This window comes from Etheostoma spectabile, chromosome 15 (assembly GCF_008692095.1).
Source record: "Etheostoma spectabile isolate EspeVRDwgs_2016 chromosome 15, UIUC_Espe_1.0, whole genome shotgun sequence".
In the NCBI taxonomy this organism is placed as follows: domain Eukaryota; kingdom Metazoa; phylum Chordata; class Actinopteri; order Perciformes; family Percidae; genus Etheostoma; species Etheostoma spectabile.
Window position 1 is genome coordinate 14,018,238 of NC_045747.1, and position 20,158 is coordinate 14,038,395.

Sequence of the window (20,158 nt, forward strand, 5' to 3'; positions counted from 1 at the left end):
TGTGTGTGTGTGTGTGTGTGTGTGTGTGTGTGTGTGTGTGTGTGTGTGTGCTGTTCTGCTTGGGGTCAGCCCCAGCCTCTGCCTTTCTTACAGCTTCACAGTTTCCCAGTTTTAGCATCAGCAAGTCTCTGGAGCTTAGGTGACACATTTCCCATGGAGCCCAGGTTGTTGCCACCATTGCCCGCTCTGCAGGCCATAAATACCAACCAATTGTCCTCATTGGCTTGTCTTTATGTTCTCCGTCCTGGCAACAGGGTGACATGTCATAGTGAGTTTTCTATGTTTGATTTAGATGTTATGGGCATAGGAAACAGAGAGAAAATAACTGAATCACTAGAACTTTCCAAGCTAAGTGTCCTCGGCTGTGCCACGCATGCTTCTGAGTTGTATAATTGGATATTTTGAATTCTTCTTTAATGACAAATGACAGAAAATCAACTTTCCCATGGATGAGCAAACAAAAAGCTGTACAGAATGCTCTCATAACCCAAGGGCAGCTTCACATTCATCTGCATTCCTTCATGAGCATGAGAAAAAGCCTCACCTGTACCACAGCCACATGCCTGAGTATGAACGTGATGTTCGTGTTTTGTTTCTTTTAAGCGCACATTTTAGGGATGGTGGGTACAACATGGATGCAAAAGTAAGAAAGGAAAGTGTTAATCCAGTACAATCCATGTTGAGGTTAGATTACCATTTAAGTGTGTTATAAATTAGACCTAGCAAACATTTAAATTCTTTCCCTAAGTTTTTTAGTTTAAGTTTACCTGCACTTTAAGGCTCACACATCAAAAGTTACAGAGTGCGTCGTAACTATTACTGATGTAAATCATAAGAGGATGAAGTGCGAAGTTGATATATTTATGTTTTATGTGTGCCATGTTTAATCATGACTATATTTGTATTAGTTAAAGTGCTCATAAGAACTATCCAACTGAAACTAATGATGAAAGGCTTTGTTTGTGTGCCTGCAACGATAAGCTTCTGCCACTTGAACGCACCACTTGCCAGCAGACTTGCACCCGCTTGCACCGCCTCTGCAGCACATTGATTGGCTTCCGATGTGGAGCGTCATCGCAGGGGGCCGGCCCGAACCAGGAGTTTATTGTCAGGAATGTGTAGTAGCACTCGAACTAATTTGCCGCACCGACTGTACTGTCACACTCCCGCAGGGCAGCATCTTCTTGGTTTGGGACGCACGTATATCTGGATTATCTCCCGGTGGTTTGACACAGCTGCTGTTAGCTCTTACTGACCATTTTATCATGCGAGTTTTTACTTGAGAAATTCGTATTTGTTGTGTGTTTAATCGGAAGAAAATTGCTTCGATTCAAGCAAAAACTCCAATGCTAGATTCAGCAAAGATGAGCAATAACGGAATGGTAACAAAAATCCACACGAGGATAAGATCTGACCCGTTTACAGCCAATTACGATCTGGTCGGCAGAGAACTTCTGGGCAGGTGAGTTTGTTTTGTTGTTTTCAGCATTCAGTGATGAGGAAAAAACAAACGTATCCGTGTATTGAGTTGGGCAGGCGGAATGGGATTTGCGACTCTATCTTGATGAGTGTATGTCAATGTGGTTATTATATTAGATTTGCTCTCAGCACGTGAAGCGTGTTAATTAAACATGTCCAATCCTGCATTAATCTCGGGGAAAGGAGCAAACGAAGACGCGCTTTGGCACACGCGATGGTAATGCGTATTTATGCGTCTTGGGGTTTCAGGTTCCTGATTTTTTTTTTTTTTTGTCTTTTGGTTTAAATATGAGTTTGACAGTAATGAGTTATGTGTAGACGCTGTATACTATAACGTTCTGTCGAGGGACTTAAAGCGAAGTTTGGACATGTCTACACATTGGTTTTTTTTTTAATATTTTCCGTAAAGGGTGAACACAAACTCCTGTGTTATTGTTTCTGTCCATGCACACTTATGTGGTCTATGGGATCCTACTGCATGTGGTGATGCAAATGTAAACTTCCTCATGAGCTCACCGTCAGTATTAGTTTGGAGTCATATTTTGAATGTGTCACAGTATGAGTGATGATTTGGAGAGGTAAAGTGACAAAAACATACATCAGGGCCAATGAGAGAACGGTATATAAAAACACCAGGTGACCACCTACTTCTCTATGTTGACGTTGTGTATAGACTATGTTGAATGTAAATCTGAACTAATGCGACACATAGACCTGTTCACCGGTTTTCCCAGGAGATGCAGCATGACATATGTTATTTAATCTGTTACTTTTCTCATTCTCTCTTCAGCCAAATGCATTTTGCGGGTCAAACTCAGGGATGTGTGGATACCAGAAACAGTAGTGCACATCCCATCAGTATTTAGCCTAAGTGGGGACTCCCCAATGTGCCAGGCAATCATGACTTTCCTCAAAAAGCATTCTGGATTAGCACAGGGAGCTGCAGTTGACTCTTTGGGTTTCACTTAACCTAACAGCTGTTCAATTGCCATTTGTTCCAATTCTGCATCTGTCTCTTAAAGTCCCAATTTTTACTGTAAGTCTGCTTCTCTGAAGAGAGTGGTTGGACAGCCTATATAAAGAGTCAGTTGGTAGCAGCCAGTTTTCCTTGTCAGACACCCTGGGACATCCTGGGACAGCAGCCAGGACCTATGGGGGGGAATTGGCTTGTGGCTGCCTATGAAGTGTAACAGCCTCTAAAAGCCCCCTCTCCCTCATACCTCAACCCTTCATCCTCTTTCCTTCCTCTTCCCATGAGTCCGACCCAACAACATCCTGAGATCAGGCCTCATAATCGCATTAAGTGCAGGAATGTATGCTGGCAGATCAGCCGTATAGTCTGTACATTAGGATCCGTATTGTTGACCGTATTAGAACTTGTAGGTGCCCAAGTTGAATTCTTCCAATAAATGCGTCTTTGGCAATACGCCTTGTTTTCAAAACCTTTTCATCATCAAGTTTGGAGTCATGAATTGTTGTCTATTGCAGAACTGTGCACAAAAATATGTCACAGCCATCTCAACAGCTGAAAGAGGAACTTGTATTGTGTATCGGCCAATCTGTGAAGCAGGCAAATGAGAGCTGTGTCATTTCTCACCACACTTCAGACATGATTCAGTGCCCCGCTGAGGCAGACAAAACGTAGACTCCACAGGAAACCAACTTCTCAATCAAATTATCACCATATCCAGTGCTGGAGCGGGTTAGTTTTAGGTGACACAGTAATGTTGATGATTAACGACAGACTGGTTTCAGGCAGATTCTACTGATGATAATCCTGCAAATGAGCAGTTTGATCTGCATAAATTGTGTTTAGTATCAGTCAAGAGTTTTTCTACTGTAACACAGCATGCCAAAAAAGGAACTTAATGTGTAATATATTACATTAAAGCACTGTGATGTTGTGCATAACCAAGACATTCAGTGCATCTGCCTAGTGACATGGCAGAGCGTGAACGTAGCTGGCTGGAAGATTGCCGTGTTTACTAACCTCTGACCTGCTGTCAGCCTTTGAAAAGGCTTCCTGTTGCTCCTTTCCACGGCCAGCGGTCATTCCTTTTCACTCCATATGTAGTTCCCAGCCCACAGCGAGCTGCTCTGAACTTGGCTAATTAACGATGAAAAGGCTATGACAGGTTTTGCCTTTTCACTCTGAACAATGAGTCGTCACCATTCTGAGAGACTGGGGGGGGGGGATAGAAATAGAAGGAACAGGCCTCACAGCAGCCGGGGCAGTAGCCAAAACAGAACCCAGCTCTGGCCAGAACAGTTGCTGTTTTTGGTCCGCGGCACAGTGGGCTTGGCGTAACGTTGTGTGGGAAAGTGACCGGCACCATGCTGACTGGACCTTTCTGACTTGGCCACTTCATTTAGATTCTGCCCAGTTCACCGTTCTCTTTTCATCTGTCCCTAAGCCCTCTGCAGCCTGTATTGTGCAGATCATTAAAGCATTGAGATGTTAATTGGACTTAGATGCTGAGGTTACAGTGTCCATTTTGGCATGCTGCTTAGGCTCCAACTTGACTGTAATAGCAGTGACCCCCCTGCCTGGCCTATCCAGCCGCAGTCTGGTGGGTGGTCCTGGTCTCGGGGCTGCTGCATCAGCCGACTGGTCAGCCGACTGGTCAGCTTTTGTGCAATTGTCAATGGAGAAGCAGGCTCTGGCCGATGGTCTGGGCGGAGGTGTCAACACAATCCCATTTGTCCCTGCTGCTGTCAGCTGTGAAGAAAGGGAAGCGGGCAAGGCCTCATTATCAGCCTGGGAGGGACGCTTAGTGATTGTGCTCAACATGACACAGAGAGGCAATTCTGCACGCATCGGACATCCTGCCCACACCCGCGGATGACCCTTAACACCTCCTTTGAATCCATCAACGTATATGCAGAAAAATGAATGCTAATGAAAGTGGATGTTCTTTTTTTTAATCTCGTGTTTTACCAGTTTCCTCCAGCAACCAAGCTGTTGCATCTCTTTGTTTTTGCTTGACCTTAGCCTTATCATGTCCCTGCCCACTATTCAGCAGCAATTGCCAAAACTGTCAGCCTTATCTTCCTCCTTTCAGACTCTTCTGAAGGCTAGAGGAAGAGGAGAAGAAAGATGAAAATCTCGAATGAATGTCTAATGACTCCTCCTCAGCTGAGCATATCAGCGTTGAAAAGCTTTGGCTATATTTTCAAATGATGCCGCTCCGTCTTCTTATCTCTAAACTGTTCTTTAACCTCGCCTACATTGTTGCACTCGTGGCCGGTTGGCGGTTTTTTTTCCACAAGCCTTGCACTGTAATCTAGGTTTCACCTCATAGCAGTTTAACTGTTATGAGTGTGTCCACTAATTTTAGCCGTTCATTCTCTGCAGTTTTCAGTGACCTACATTTAATCCAGTAGTCCCGTTGCCTACTTGGATGCAGAACTGAACTATCTCTACACATACACAATATATTTGAAAAGCCAGTAATGTGGTTGTGATTATTCTGTCTCCTAACTAATCTCTCTCTCGCTCTCTCCCCTCTGTGTTTCCCAGGGGAAAGTTTGCAGTGGTAAAAAAGTGCATTGAGAAGGCAACAGGGAAGCAGTGGGCTGCCAAGTTTCTGCGAAAGCGCCGGAAGGGTGAGGACTGCCGCATGGACGTCTTAAACGAGATCGCCGTGCTGGAGTCAGCCAAGGCAAACCCCTATGTGGTTGCTCTGCATGAGGTCTACGAAACCAACAACGAAATCATCCTCGTTCTGGAGTGGTAAGACAATACTGTAGACTTTACAAAGTTCAAATGTTTACTGAAAAAAAACACTGTTTTGTCTGTTACTCCAAGGTTTGTTTGAGCTCTCGTGGACACACCCTTTCACTGCCGCTGATCTTAGGAGAAAAATGAATGCGGTAATCTAAATGGCCTTATAAACTTGTCTCGCTTGTCAGTGTTTGAGCAAAGCCAGGAAAACTGGGGATAAAATGATTAGGCTGTCAATCATAGGGGAGATGAAAATCCTTTAATCATCACTCACTGCTAACTTTCCATGACTGGAGTTTTTTTTCATGTAGCATGTCTGAGGGATTTGAGGACCTATTTATTCATTTCTATTTAATAAGTAACAATCTCTGAGTTCGGAAAACCTCACATCACATCTCACATACACGTCAAGCAACATCCTGCATTGTGTACGACCTACATGTTAATGCGTTGGGGTTTTCATGAGAATTGTCAGCTTTTATCTTTGCGTCTGATCTGTAAACCATTCCTGGCTTTGAGTTATGTGCTGGTTGCTGAGGGTAAAGCTGCATGCCACTCAAATCTTTCTCCTCTCAAAAAAACAAAACACAGACACACACACACACACACGTGAAATGTGACATGAAGCCTTAAATGGAAATTCTCTCTCTCTGTGGTTAGCTCATCGCGTAGCCTCAACACCTCAGTTTCTTGTTATGCGAAATGGCTGTCACGAACTGTCACTTTAAATACAAACGTGGTGGAACTGCATCGAGCTCACTGTGTGAAAATAACGATATTGAGCCACAAATGAGTCAGTAACACCCCACTGTGAGAACGCATTGCTCTGTGCTCTAGACTCGACATGCAGGTGAGGTGCGCGGCAGCTGGGACGAGCTGCTTGTTCAGTGACCCAGCACGGTCATCCCGGCTGTCTGGCTCCGGTCCGTTGTTGCTGGGTGTTAAATGACATGATGCATATCCAGTAAGTGTTCTCTGACTGCTCTAATCATGGCCTCTAATTAGAATTTGGAAAGGACACTTAGCTTCTTAATTACCTTGGTAGCCTCATTACAGGAATATAACACGGGGCAATTACACTTGAACCACCTTCCCCTGACCCTGTTCCTGAACTGCTCGCTGCTCAGGCAGGAAGCCCCCCCTTCCCCAGTCCTTGGTAGTCACCCCCACCCTAGACATGGAATGCCTCCTCAGAACAAAGATCTCTCTGTGGGGGGGGGTCTGACCTCTGACTGAAGTGTGAAAGGGGAAGTAGCACCACAGTTCACCCCTGCATGCCTGCAGAGAAAACGTAGCAGGAGGTCAGTCGGCACTGGTCCGAAGTTCCTCTTTGGTTTCCAAATAGAGCTGAACTGATATTTTTGAGCATAAGATCAATCAGCCTGCACTATTTTAGCACTTAAAAAGCTGAGTTTTTACATGTCAGCTGCTGCTTTTGTCAGTTATAATCTATTGCGTTTTGTTTTTCCTTAATTCAAGCTGTTGGCCACCAAAAAGCTGCATCTTCAAACTGTCTGACCTCAGTATGAGTTTTGAGAATTGCAAACTATTCTCCATTTCCTGTGGGTTTAAATGTAAGCAGCAAGCAAGGCTCTTAAAAGTAGCACATGGCACTACGCTGGTATAAAGTGTTGTTCACACACTTCTCGTAGCCACAACCACATCCTTGGTAATGTCAGAGAAATGGAAGCGAGAAGTTGAATTCTAATCATTGTTGAGAGCCCCAGCGTGCGTCATTTCCACAGGCAGCCCTAGCATAATGACTTGTTTGAGGTAGGACCACTTTGATGAAAAACGAAGGTGCATCACTTCAATTGTGCACAGTAGTGAATGAGTGGTTGTTCTTCCTGGAGAATTCATCACCATGATTTGTGGTTCATTTCTTGCTTCTCTACATAAATGACAGTATCCCATATCTGCTTACGCCAAAAGCATGACAACCCCAGGAAATACAGCCCCTTTAAATGTTAGATGTTCTGTTGAAAGACATCATGTTCAGAAGTGTATCATTTGTTTAAATCCATGTTTTAATTGCGTATGCTTCACAGTGCAGCTAATAAGGTAGATACTTTTACAACTTTACTTTCAGCATCAAGTCAGATCACTAATTTTCTGTCATACTGGTGTTTATTTACTCTCCTCATGGCATATTTTAGAAAGAATAAATATTTTTAACGATACGATTCCTCCTATTGTGGCATGAAAAGCATTGCCCTGTTTATTTCCTTGCCCTTTAACATACAGTAACCCAGATCACTAATGACCTCACTGGGCTTTAATTGGACTAAACGGGAGTACAAGCGCTGTCCAGAAACTTCAGCCAACAGACTTGAGATAAGTGGTTGACCGGGTTCTGTTAAGGTGACGTCAATGAGCACCAGGCTTGGTGGCCAGCCAATAAGGGCTTGGATCAGATAGCTTCTCCTTCAGAAGGTGGACTTGGTTCAACATTAAACAAAAGAGAAATACTTATGTTCTCAGCTTATTTATTTCCTCTGTGCCATTACTCGTGTTGGCTGCAGAGGGTTTTTTCTTGCAGCTCGGTGCAGGGGAGGATGTCTCCTACACACTAAAGTAATGTGTACATTAACTCTCTTGGAAGGAGGTAGAGCGAGGAGACAATATTTAGACTTAAGGGGAAGTATCAGATCATTCCTAAGTGCTTGGCCAGAATGTGTGCAGTCTGTTGAATCTAAACACATGGTCTTTATCAAGATTAAATCCTCTCAGGCTCTCTCCTGACAGCTTAATGAAGCTATTGAAACACTTTGTCAAGCATGTAATGGTTCAGACAGGTACGGTAATAGTTGAAGTCTATGTTAAGTTGGCAGATGTAAAGCTATAGTGTGTAGTTTCTGTAACCCTTAATTCTAAGTAATGACGACAAAACTGGCGATGCATCCACATGGTATAAGCCTTCTGTGATCGCGCATCCCTCCTTCACACAGTTGCTAGTAACCAAGGAGGACACAGAGAATTGAAAAAACAAACATTATGGACTCTTCAGAATAGGTAATTATCTTCATTCAAGATTCTGCGCGCGAAAGACAACACTAGTTTTGGAACATGAGAAATAGTTGTCTGGAGCTAATAGTCTTAATTAGCTTTGTAGCAACTCATTTGGCAATGGCTTTATTGTAACGGACGTTTGTCAATATCAAAAAGTAATGCACCTAAGATTTAATTTCAAGTTAATTTTGCTTTTAGCTTTTAGTTTTTTACTATTGCAGTTTTCAACAATAAACACGTTCATTTCTTTCCCCTAAGTGACACCAAGCTAGCTGCATGTACTAAACACATGCTGATCAATGTAAACAGTTAAGTGCAGTTTCATTGTGTGTCTCCACACAGTGAAATGTTGCCGGTTGTAAACAGCGGTGTAGATGGCAGGTCAGGTATTTGGTGCAAAAAAAAAAAAGATCATACAGACCAATGATGGATATCCTCAAATATCCCCCAAAACATGGGTGCTATTTTCACAGCTGAGGATAGTAAAGAGTGCGCAATTGGGAAGCTAACAGGGGATTGGCCGATGCTGGTTATGTAACAGTCGTGCCCAGGGCCTGGACACACAAGTTTTCCTCTGATAAAAAGCATGCGTAGCATCTAAATCCCCCACACATGGTTCTTGTTCTTTTGGGGTTAACTGTCAGCTTCAGGCAGTGATCTGACTGATGGAGCATCCAACGTAAATCCACCATGTCTCCACTTTACTTAACGTTGTTACACAAGCGCAGCAAGACCAGGCAGGAATCAGACTCTTCCTTCCACAAAAATATGGGAAGTCACAGTTGAGTTGTCTAATTACTAAATTCCACAAAATGCTAATCTTTACACAAAAGTTGTTTTGGGTTGAACAAGCAAAAAGCTATGCAGGCTGAGGCCCATACAGTATCTACTTACCACCTTGACCTACCTTTGGAAAATGTTTAGGCTTTGATTAGTTGGCCAGTGTTTGCTTCTGTTTCCCCTTTCTTTTATTTAGTAAGTAAACCTGAAGCCTATCAGGCTGTATAAGGCCTTATCTATACCTGCTGTAAGCCGATATGACCTTTATCTCCAGTAATATTCATTAAAACAAGAAGGTGCAAGCAGAGGCAAGGAACCAAAAATGATATTGATTCATGTTGGACTTGCATGCGTGTGTAGATGTGGATGGACTTTGTTCCTCAAAGCCAAAGTACACTAATGACGACACAGTGTTGCATAATTTAATTTTTTGTTGTTGAAATGACTGTGTTTGTACAGTTTCAGGCACAATTTATTATGACAAGTTATAAGTTAAGTGAATAATCAAAAATAAAAGTCAGCCAAGCTAAACTCCACTGGGTGGCTGCACAGTTCTTTTTTCTTCTTTTTTTTTTCCACCCTGTCTTATCCTTGTTTTGTTTTCTCAGTTTTCCTTCCTGTGCTTTCCTTCCAGTGCCGCCGGTGGTGAAATCTTCAACCAATGTGTTGCTGATAGCGATGAGGCCTTCAATGAGAAAGATGTAATCCGGCTGGCCAAGCAGATCCTGAATGGAGTAGCCTTCCTACATCGGAACAATGTGGTGCATCTGGATCTGAAAGTAAGTCCACTGAAAGATTATAGGACAATATAGAACGGTCTATTCCCTCGAGTGGTGAACTGAGGGAGATAAGGTTTCTGTTATGCAACCTTGACTCATTCAGTATGTCATGACACTGTTCCCACGAGGAATCAGTTGGTAAAGGAACCTGACGGAGCTATCATGTTTTCTTTCATGGCCCCTGGGGTAACAAGGCAGTCACCATTGATCCCTCTACCAACACATCTTGTAAATTAACCATGTATCTGGTTTCTCATTACACACAGTATACAAGTCCTTTAAAAGTGAATTAATATTGGGCCAGTCTGACCTAGAATTAATTACAGTTGAACGTAAACTCCGGTATTTGCACACACAACCCATGGAGCCATGTCAGTGGTTGGCTGGGATATCCTACCTGTTTTCAGTCTTATCTGATTGGCTTAAAGCAGAAGACTTCAATAGGGGGTCTGGGACCCTTAGGGGGTCCTCAGAGTAACTGCAGGGGTGCCACCAAATCAATGTAAATTTTAGAATTTCTTTTCAAAAATTAAAATAATCTTATGAATCCAACATATTATTAGCAAATGTATATTCCCACTGATGACTGTCTTACTGGCCTATAAGAGGTCGCTAAGGTAGCCATCCACATATACATTATATCCTAAGGATTCACTATGTTCATCATTAAAAGATTATTTATAAAATCATGCCAACAATTATTATTTTGATATCTTAGTATTCTATGCAAAAAAAGGTATGTATGTTTGTAGGTATAAAGGCTTTAGGCCATCGTAAACATTATTGTAGGCCTAGTTTAATATACAACCTCATTAGATACAATATGTAAAAGGGAGTCCTTGCTCCGTCTCTCTTTCAGTTAAGGGGTCCTTGGTTTGACAAAACGTTGAAGACACCTGGCTTAGAGGACTATCTCAGAGGAGCAACAAGATGCTGACTGACAAACCAGACCCCAAATCCTCTTGGAAGCAGTTACATCAACTGCTCTGACTCATATACATTTCTATGTAATTAATGACCTGTGTGTGTCCTCCCCAGCCCCAGAACATCTTGCTGACCTCTGCTAGACCTCTGGGGGACATTCGCATTGTGGACTTTGGCTTATCCAGACGCATGGACAAAATCACAGAACTCAGGGAGATCCTGGGTACCCCAGAGTATGTTGGTGAGTCCTGCTTTCAGCCCTTAAATACCCCCAAATCACCTGTGTATTTTCAATGTGAGTGACATTTATCATGACTAATTGGGGCAATGTGTTTCTGTTGCAGCACCAGAGATCCTGAACTATGAACCCATTAGCACCGCAACGGACATGTGGTAAGTGTGCTACAGTAGTTAATGTGACTATTTCTACTCATTTAAGCGGATGCCATGCAGAACTCGTTTAGTCTGATCTACATCTCAGAATGAAGACATATTTAGGACAGTGACTTCACCTCCCTAACACGCAAAGACAGTCTAGACCTTTGACCACAAGATTATTGTTGCTTCATACTTGCAGTTAATGACTAGACAGCACAGTGGAAGACAGACAAAAATGTTGTGTGTCGCAAAGCAGAGTCCATAACCATCAAAGATGACAAATTGCCTCATAACCTCCTTCCCTTTCTTCCTCCCTCCCTGCCAGGAGTATCGGGGTCCTGACCTACGTCATGCTGACGGGCGAGTCCCCCTTCCTGGGTGACGAAAAGCAGCAAACATTCCTCAACATCTCTCAAGTCAACGTAGACTATTCGCAGGACACGTTCGAGGGGATCTCCTCCCTGGCTGTTGACTTCATCAAGTCCTTGTTGGTTAAAAACCCCAGGTGAGGCTGTTTACCGTAAAAATTAAGATAAAAATCAAATGTTCCAATTATGGCTGAAACAAAAAAAGTTTCCATCAGCATCACTTTGAGCTGATTTACACATCAAGGATGTGAGTCAGGTTCACACCGGCACACAAGTACATCCACTAGCGTCTAAATGAGTGTATGTGGTAACAAGATTTGTGTCACTTTGGTGAGAAAACATTTCCTTTTTTGCAAATAGTGGCTGTAAACTCAACTTATTCAAAAAAAAAGATACTTTTTAGGTCAGTATCTTTGTTTTGACATTACACCGAACACTGATCAGCTTTGTGTTGCACCATGATGAAGAATGAAGAATAGTTCAGCTAAGGTGATTTTCATGGGAAGTTATGTAACCATATTTCTGATGAACTAATTCTGATTGACAGCTCCAACACTGAGCCCATACCTTGTCACCCCAATTTGTTCATGAAAAGCAGCAGCGGCCTCTGTCTCACATCCAGAGCCTTTATCTGCAGTCAGTATCGTTTAATTGCAGCAGATTCCTGGTAGCGTTGGAAAAAGAAGACGATTCCTCAATGTTTGAGTAATCAGAATGAGATGGAGAGGAAAAATCTTTAGAGCACAAAAAAAAAGTGCTTTTCTTTGTGGTTTTCCAAACCAAATGTTGAAAAGGAATATGGCAGACGTCTGCAAGAGCACGGATTGAGGGAACTGGAAGATCCAGGCAATCTGTCGGTTATGTAAACTCTTTGGGAATTTTCACTCATCCACAGTGTTATTGTGTTTGTGTGTACAGGAAGAGAGCCACTGCAGAAGAATGCCTCAACCACCCCTGGCTGAACTCACTCCCCCATCCCCACTCCCACCCGCACCTCCACACCAGGTCGGCCTCCTCCCTGGACGAGCCGGAGTTGAGCCAGTCGGAGTCAGAGCCCGAGAGCCCGGTTCCCTCCCCCGAGCTGGACTTGATCGGTTCGTACCTCACGTGCCCGGGCCAGGGTGGGCTGAAGACAGGCCGTGACACCTTCTCCTTCAGTGAGCCCCCCTTTCCCACGCGGCCCGAGATAAAGCAGGAACTGATCTGCTGAACGACGTTTTGCCAGGTGGAGAGAGACTGTGCAAATTCAAATTCCACGGAGCAGATACTGAAAGCCAGTGAGCCCGCAGCTTCTTGGTCTTGATCTGACTTAGGGCCACGCTATATGGATGCTGTATGCCTGCTGCTGGCTGCTTCTACTGCTGTGATGTCTGTGAGCTGAGCTGTGTGTAGTGTAATACCTCTGCATCTGTTTGAATAATACACGCTTCCCCGTGCTGATTTGATGATTGTACGGAAGGAATGTGAGAGGAACAAAGATGCAGGAGAAAGGAGTGAAGACATAAAGGATTTTCGTCACAGGACTGCACTGCTGCCTTAAAAGTGACAGGGCCTAGCTTAACACTGTGGCTAGGATACTCCTGCACGCACACTGATTTCTCTTTTTACCCAATTAGCCTTTTGAACTAGGTTTCAGAGGAGAGGCAGCCTTGGGAAATGACATCATGAAAACAAGTTATGCTTCAGCTGACCCAGACATATGTTCTGGGATGGGTTTTGTTGAAGGGTTTTGACAGATGGTTGTATTTAACAATGAGAATTAAAGTAAAGGACAGACCCTTCGCTGTAGCCAGACTGTTCCACTGTTTTATGTGTTTTATTTATGTGTATTTGTTATACCACTTCACCCCCTTAAATACACAAAACCACATCAACGCCTGAGTTTAAGATGGTAATAGTAGCATTTTTTTTTTTTTTCCAAGGACAATCTCAAGCACTTTTTATTTAGTTATTGGACTTCCATGTAATAGTAAGAAACCAAAGGCTATTCAAGCACAGTCAGCTGTCACACAATGTACTGTACATATTAAACATTTTCCACCACACACCGTTTTTTTCACATTACCTTTATGTAAAAAGTGCCAATTTTTTTGACCTCACTTCTTTGTAAATAGTAGTTTTTCTTTTGTTTTGTTGGCTATTACACAAGTTGCACAAGTACCTTTTTTTTAATTTTTTTTTTAACTTAACTGCGAGGTTGACACAAGATTTAAGGCTCTTAAAATATTGTGAAAATACCAGTCTTGGAAAGAGGGAATGGCAGGGGTTAAAAGCAACACATCCGTTTTGTTAAGAAAATTGTAATTGATATTATTGATAATTGATATGCAATTGATAATTTAACTGACATAGTCAACTGAAGATTCGTAAAAATATGTGATGTTTGCCTTCAAATGCTCGGGAGCAGAGAAATTGGAAAGTATTTCTCAAAGTACTGAAATGTATATTGTGAGTTGGATTAATATGTAAATTAATTTTACGTTGTCTTTTTACCAGTGTATGAATGTTAACATCATTATATCATGTCTTATTTTGTATGTTAACTCTTACTTATTCGTTTTCTGCTCATGAACTTCAGGCAGGTTTGCACTTGTCCTTGTGGACGTTATGTCGAAATTAATAAATGTTGATGGTATGCATTGCAAAATGTAACAAAGAAAAATACAGGTGCATTTTGTATCAAACTCTCCTGCTTGTGTGTGATTGTTTTTATAGCAACAGTTTTTTGTTTTTTTGCTGTGAGCACCACCCTGACTGCTGCTGTATGGAGGATGGGTGGGCGTTAACATGTAGGGCAAGCCAGGGAGCCGATCGCTTTCCGGGGAAAACAAAATACTTTCACCTGGGAAATGCGTTCCTTGGGAATGTTTTAATACAAACCATGATCTTTTCTTCAACTTAAGTAGTAGGTGCTTGAAGTTAACTTTCCTCGCCGCATAACGCCTAATTTTTCCTGCCTAAACGTTTCCATAATGTCCGCTGAAAAGACCGGCAGCTCAGAGTGTTCTGTACACAGTACACAGTCCCCTATTCTGGGGAAGCTAGACCACCAACCACCACTGACCTGACGGAGCACCACATCCGGCAGGTCACGGTGCTCCGTACTCAGTGGACAATCAACTTTTCTGGTGTAACTAGACCACCAACTACCACTGGCCCGACGGAGCACAATGGGGAGCACCGTAGTCACAAAGGCACAAAGCTCTGTAGCTTGCACACAGCACACCAGGCAGCGACCGCAGCAGAAAAGGAAAGTCAGAGCTTACCGGCCGAGCCTTTCTTTCCGTGTGTTTCACGTGAACATATTTTACCCACCGGTTACACTAGCATGGCTGCAGTGTTAGAATCTTCAACTTCACTTCTGCTAGTGAGTAACTGAGTAAAGAAATGGCCCACCAACATGTTTCTTTGCAGATTTTGTGCAAACTCCTAATAGAATAAATTCAATAAAAAGTAAATCAGATCTTTTGATTTAATGAGAAAGAAATGTTGGATGATAAAATCCTCATGGAGCCAATATCTGAACACTTTTGTTTCTGGCCACAAGCAAGGATATTAGCATTTCAACAATATCACTGCCATCATTAGCAGTGAATCTGCTTTTCCTCTATTCGTCTATTTAGAGAAACGGAGTATCAAAAGAACATAAAAGTACTCTCTTGGGCCAGTTTTCCATAAATATCCAGCAGACTCACTGGGCAGGAAATGCCAGTAGCCTGTGAAGAGGAACACAGAGGAATGCTTTCCACTGTAGTTAAGTCTCTTTCTCTTTCATGCACGCACTCTTATGCTTGTTTACTTGTGTCAGGTTAAACAATATCCCTGCCCACCAATACCCTGAATTCTTGCTTTAATGGCTCTTCCTCTTGTGGCCGGCACTGAGCCACTTCAGCTCCCCTGTGGCCAATGAGGAGAAAGCAAGGCTCCCACCAGGGTCCTGCTCCGGTGGCTCTTGGCTGGACCGACTACTTCCCCTGAAGAAAATCCTGCTGCTGCATTGGAGCTGAGGAATGCCAGAAATGTTCAGTGTACTGGGCTCCTTCCGTCTTTTTTTTTTTTTTCCAAACTTTGTCCTTTGCCTCTTCTGGGGTTTGTTTTTTGCAGTAGGAGATGGGATGGTTTTCAGACGGCACTCACAGAAACATATACAGTTATTGAAGTGGTTAATCAAGTGCCTGTTTCTAAGGAGGACTTACAGGATCCGTTGATGCGACTTTGATATTTAAGGTGACCGTTAGAGGATGATTTAAGACAGATGCGGGCAGTTTGCGCTGTAAAAGAGCACTTGGCTCCTACAGATCCAAACAAATACAAAGAGTAGTCAGGAAGCCAACTGTGACATCCAGATAACCGGCTCTCAACAATCTCTGTGGATTGAAACTAAGGTCCTGCTTAATGCTTTTTGAGAGTTATCAGGCAACAGATCTTGCTTTTACACACCACAGTGAGCATATTCATTTTTAAATATCCCATTTGTCTCTCTTGAGCCTGTGTAACAACATTTAAAACAGATGACATTAACATAACAAACATTGATTTTTCTTGCACTATAGGAAACCTGGGGTCTGATTTGCTGGGCTGCAAGATGTTATTGCTGTAGGCGTTTCATCTTATGCTAACCAGCCACAGACAAGTCTGTCAGCGCCTCCAGCCATGACACATTGATCTCTTGAGGTTTGTGAAAATCCAGAGCTGGGATTTCAAAAAGTAAACCTCTTGGGAAGCAGAAAGGGCTACATTCTACACTGCATAGGTCAAAATGGTCACTTATATAACCAACGATTTTTTTTGACAGCTGGGTGATCTTTTTTACCCTGTGGCTTTTGTCATCTGAAAGTGTGTGTGTGTGTGTGTGTGTGTGTGTGTGTGTGTGTGTGTGTGTGTGTGTGTGTGTGTGTGTGTGTGTGTGTGTGTGTGTGTGTGTGTGTGTGTGTGTGTGTGTGTCAAATTGTTTGAACCTTTTTATGATACCTAAACTGGAATCAATCTGTCTTTGTATTCCAACTCGTTACACACTAGTGTTGTACACACATTGTAGGATTATGTCCTGCTGCAGACACCTGCAGCACAGTGCCCTTGTTTCTTTCCCTGATGTTCTAGGCCAACCAGCGACCTGTTTCCATTCCTAGTTAGACGTAAATGTGTTCCCAGCTCCTCTTAGTGTTCCAATCTCTTCATCTGCCTGACCTCCTCCTCCTCTCTTTGTCTCTACTAACTGTCATGTTTTTCGCTCTCCATGTCTCTCTCATTCTCACAATCTCCGGATCTCTTTGAGTGCACCGGTTTTCTCAGAAGTAGTTCCCCTCGCACCTTACATAAAGGAGAAATTCCTTTACGCTCATGTTCCAGATTATCCCGTGGAGAGAGTACACTGGTGTCAGAGAACTCAAGAAACTTTGCGCGTGCGTGGGTGTGTGCGTGCGTGTGTGTGTTTGCGTGTGTGTGTTTGTCTGTGTCTGTGTGTGAGGCCATGAAGGTATGACCTCAATCACACATTGTATTGATAATCAAACCCTTTTATTTCATCAATTAAGGAATCCTCGACACTCTGACCTCTCACTTACGTCCTCCACATCACTCCTGCTGCATTCCAGCGTTGACATTTAAGATCCTTCTGATTCACATAAAGCCCATAATAAGTGCAAGAGGTCTAGTGGTTAAGAGAAGGAAAACAAGGAAAGAATCTACACATCTCCCTGGGATTCTGTCCCTTTAACTCACAACATCCTGCAGTATTTCATAGAGATAAGACCAAGCACGACAAATCAAAGCCTGGCTGAAATTCTCCATGTCGCTGAATAGATGTGGCAATGATACTGGCAAAACAAAAACAGAAAGAGAGAGGAGAGAATTTCCAGAAACACTTGTAACCGCTGGTAATATGTTTCTCATGGCAGTGCATTCATAGCAGTTAAGGAGGCAAATGCCTTTGGTTAAGCAGAGCTATTTATTCTGTCCCTGGAAATGGTTGAAGAACAACAAAAGCATTCTCAACAAAGAGTAGCATGACCTGATGCTGCTGCCTGTTTTCCTCTGTCTGTGGTGACTATGTCCCCCCTTAACATGGGGGCACTACTGGCACACATGTGGTACTCAAAAAGCCACACAATAGACTCAGCTCAGAGAGAACTTTTCAACTCAAAAGCTGTGTAAGGAACCCAACTAAAACAAGGGACACTGCTAAATTATTCCTAAAAGGTTCAATTTCAACGTGGGTAAGCTCATGGAAAGAAATAAAAATGCTGCCAGTTCTGTTGTTTGGATTTGCAGGACGCGGTGCACACAACTTCTCACTTACGTGTACGGTATTTGCAGTTTGTACACGCACACACTCGCCACAGTACCCACAGTGAACTTTGTCCACGGAATCGCAACAAATTTGGGTGGGAGTCCAGGTTTTCAGACCACCGTGCTCTGCTTGTTTACTACGGTCCTGGATTAGGGACACAGCACACAGGCAAATACCTACATTCAGGATTCAGGCCCGTGTTTTACTCCAGGGCTGGGTTAAGATGATGGTCTACTTTTTCTCCTTTCACTCATTACCTTTCTTTTACTGCTTTCTACTTTCATATCTGCACATAAAATACTGTAATGATCACAAATTATATATTGCGTAAAGTGTTACCTAAAGACAGAACCTCCTCTTCAACATGATGACCCATGAGGATTTATTTAATCATAACGTAAACCTGAACATGAAAATTCTATAAAAACATCAATTTGTTCACAAAAGATGGGAGATAATATCAACTTTAACTCGTCTGAAAAGTTTAGGTTTCAAAAGAAGACTAAGAGTCTACAAGAGTGCTGTATGTTAGCATGTTAATCAGGTGTGACCATGTTCACCCTCTTATGCTGCGTTGCAGACAGTCACGACTTCAAGTCACGACCTACGACTTTGTAGCGTTCAAGGCAAAGTCACGCCAAACCCTTCTAGCTAGCGTTAGCGTTAGCGTTACCTACCTACTGTTGACATTGGCTGATACTAGGGATTTCTAGTCTGCAACATATTTTGGCCTTCATTTAATAAACATAACCTGTTGCAGTACACAATCGTATGTGTATTGTTTTGATTACAATGTGCGGAATTACTTTACGTTGCCTATTTATGTTTATTTATTACCATTTCTCACTGGTAATCACCGGCGTCTGTACAGAATCAACAGGGGTCGACATAGTTGTTCATGTGTGTGTGACGTCAAAATGTGTAAATGGGAGTACAACGATCTGGTACAAGTTCACAAGTAGTAAGTGATGGGTTTGACTGCCATTCCAGGGTACTTTCACGGCTAGAAGGTTCTGAAAACACAAGTTACAGTACGTGTTGCTTGGAACGCAGCATTAGTTCAGCACGTTAGCATGCAAATATCGTTAGCATCTTATATTCTACCACTGCAGGCGCGACTCAAACCTGCACTCCACCTACACTGGGGAGTGACAATGACAACTACTGTGAACTTTATTTGTCAACTTTTGTTTTGTGTACATAAAACTCGACCTGTTAAAGAAACACTATGCAACTGTTCCTTCTTCGGCCCCCCCTGCAGCCGTGCGAGCTGTAGTTCCACTGAGACAGCCTGTAGGGGGACCAAAGAGGGAAAAGTCACATAGTGTTGCTTTAAGTTTCACCTTGTGTATAAAACTTAGTTGGTTTAAGGCAGCAGGTTTCCACGCAAAGTCAACTAATTCTGGATAACAGTGTAGGTTTGTCTCTGGGCATCATGTATATCTGTACAGGATGTAGTGTTACAGTAATCCATCTAATATAGGGTGACCAGACGTCCCCGGTTTCCAGGGACAGTCCCCGATTTTGGCTACGTGTCCCCGGTTTTCACTGTGACTGAAAGACCCGAAATTGGAATGAAAGAAAGAAAAAACTGTCAAAACGTAGCCGATAATCGCACACCCTACACACGCAGGCTCCAGGCAGCCAGAGCCCGCGGTGCTCAGAGAGGTTTTAGAAGCCGTGTTTTACGATGCTAAAATCACAGATTATCTACATGGAGTCTGGTGGGTTTAGTGAACGCAATTTCGCGGACTTTTATGTTTTAAAAAGGATCTTAATCTTTAACAGAAAGGTTGACCTCCTTAGAAATCCTTTCCATAATGTTGTCAGACCCTTAGAATATTAATCTGACTCTGTTAGCAGCTAAACAAGCACTTTTATGAACGTAAATACAAGCTGGACAATTATCCTATTAACTTCCATTGCAGCGATCTCGTTTAATAATATATATTGTTCTATATGATAAAATAATCAATGCAAAGGAAAATATGTCCTCAGTAGTTTTTGTTGTATCTGATTCTCAATGAGCTGTTGCAGAAACGAGCCTGAAACATTAAAGCAAAAGCTGTCAGGAGTTCAGAACATTACAACATTATGAAATATTGAGACTTTCTATCTTGAAATATTAGGACATAAGGACTTTCTATCTTGAAATATAGGACTTTCTATCTTGAAAAATTAGGACTATTGGACTTTATTTTGAAATATTAAGACTTTCTATCTTGAAATATTAGGACTTTTTATCTGAAATATTAGGACTTTTTATCTTAGTATAAGGATGGATTTTTATCTTGAAATATTAGGACTTTATCTCTTGAGGTGTAGTGGAGTGGAGTAGGAAGTAGCAGCAGGGTTGGGTCTAGGATCATACTTGGGGGGGGCTCCCCTAATAAGAACAGCTCTAGGTCTAGTGTCCCCGTTTTAAGTT

The 20,158-nt window shown here is 42.6% G+C and overlaps 1 protein-coding gene and 1 long non-coding RNA gene across 2 annotated transcripts; one reads left to right on the forward strand and one right to left on the reverse strand.

Annotated features, from left to right (window-relative positions):
- Positions 1 to 1,124: 1,124 nt before the first annotated feature.
- Positions 1,125 to 13,717, forward strand: stk17al (serine/threonine kinase 17a like). The gene is made up of 7 exons (XM_032536474.1): positions 1,125 to 1,462; positions 5,000 to 5,212; positions 9,627 to 9,771; positions 10,810 to 10,936; positions 11,040 to 11,088; positions 11,399 to 11,578; positions 12,360 to 13,717. Exons 1-7 carry the CDS (start codon positions 1,347 to 1,349, stop codon positions 12,649 to 12,651), a joined length of 1,122 nt encoding a protein of 373 aa, XP_032392365.1. The 5' UTR covers positions 1,125 to 1,346; the 3' UTR covers positions 12,652 to 13,717.
- Positions 9,576 to 10,115, reverse strand: LOC116702312 (uncharacterized). Its single transcript, XR_004335123.1, has 2 exons — positions 9,989 to 10,115; positions 9,576 to 9,952 (listed from the first exon to the last, which is right to left on the reverse strand). It is a non-coding gene; the product is annotated as an uncharacterized LOC116702312 (long non-coding RNA).
- Positions 13,718 to 20,158: the final 6,441 nt, after the last annotated feature.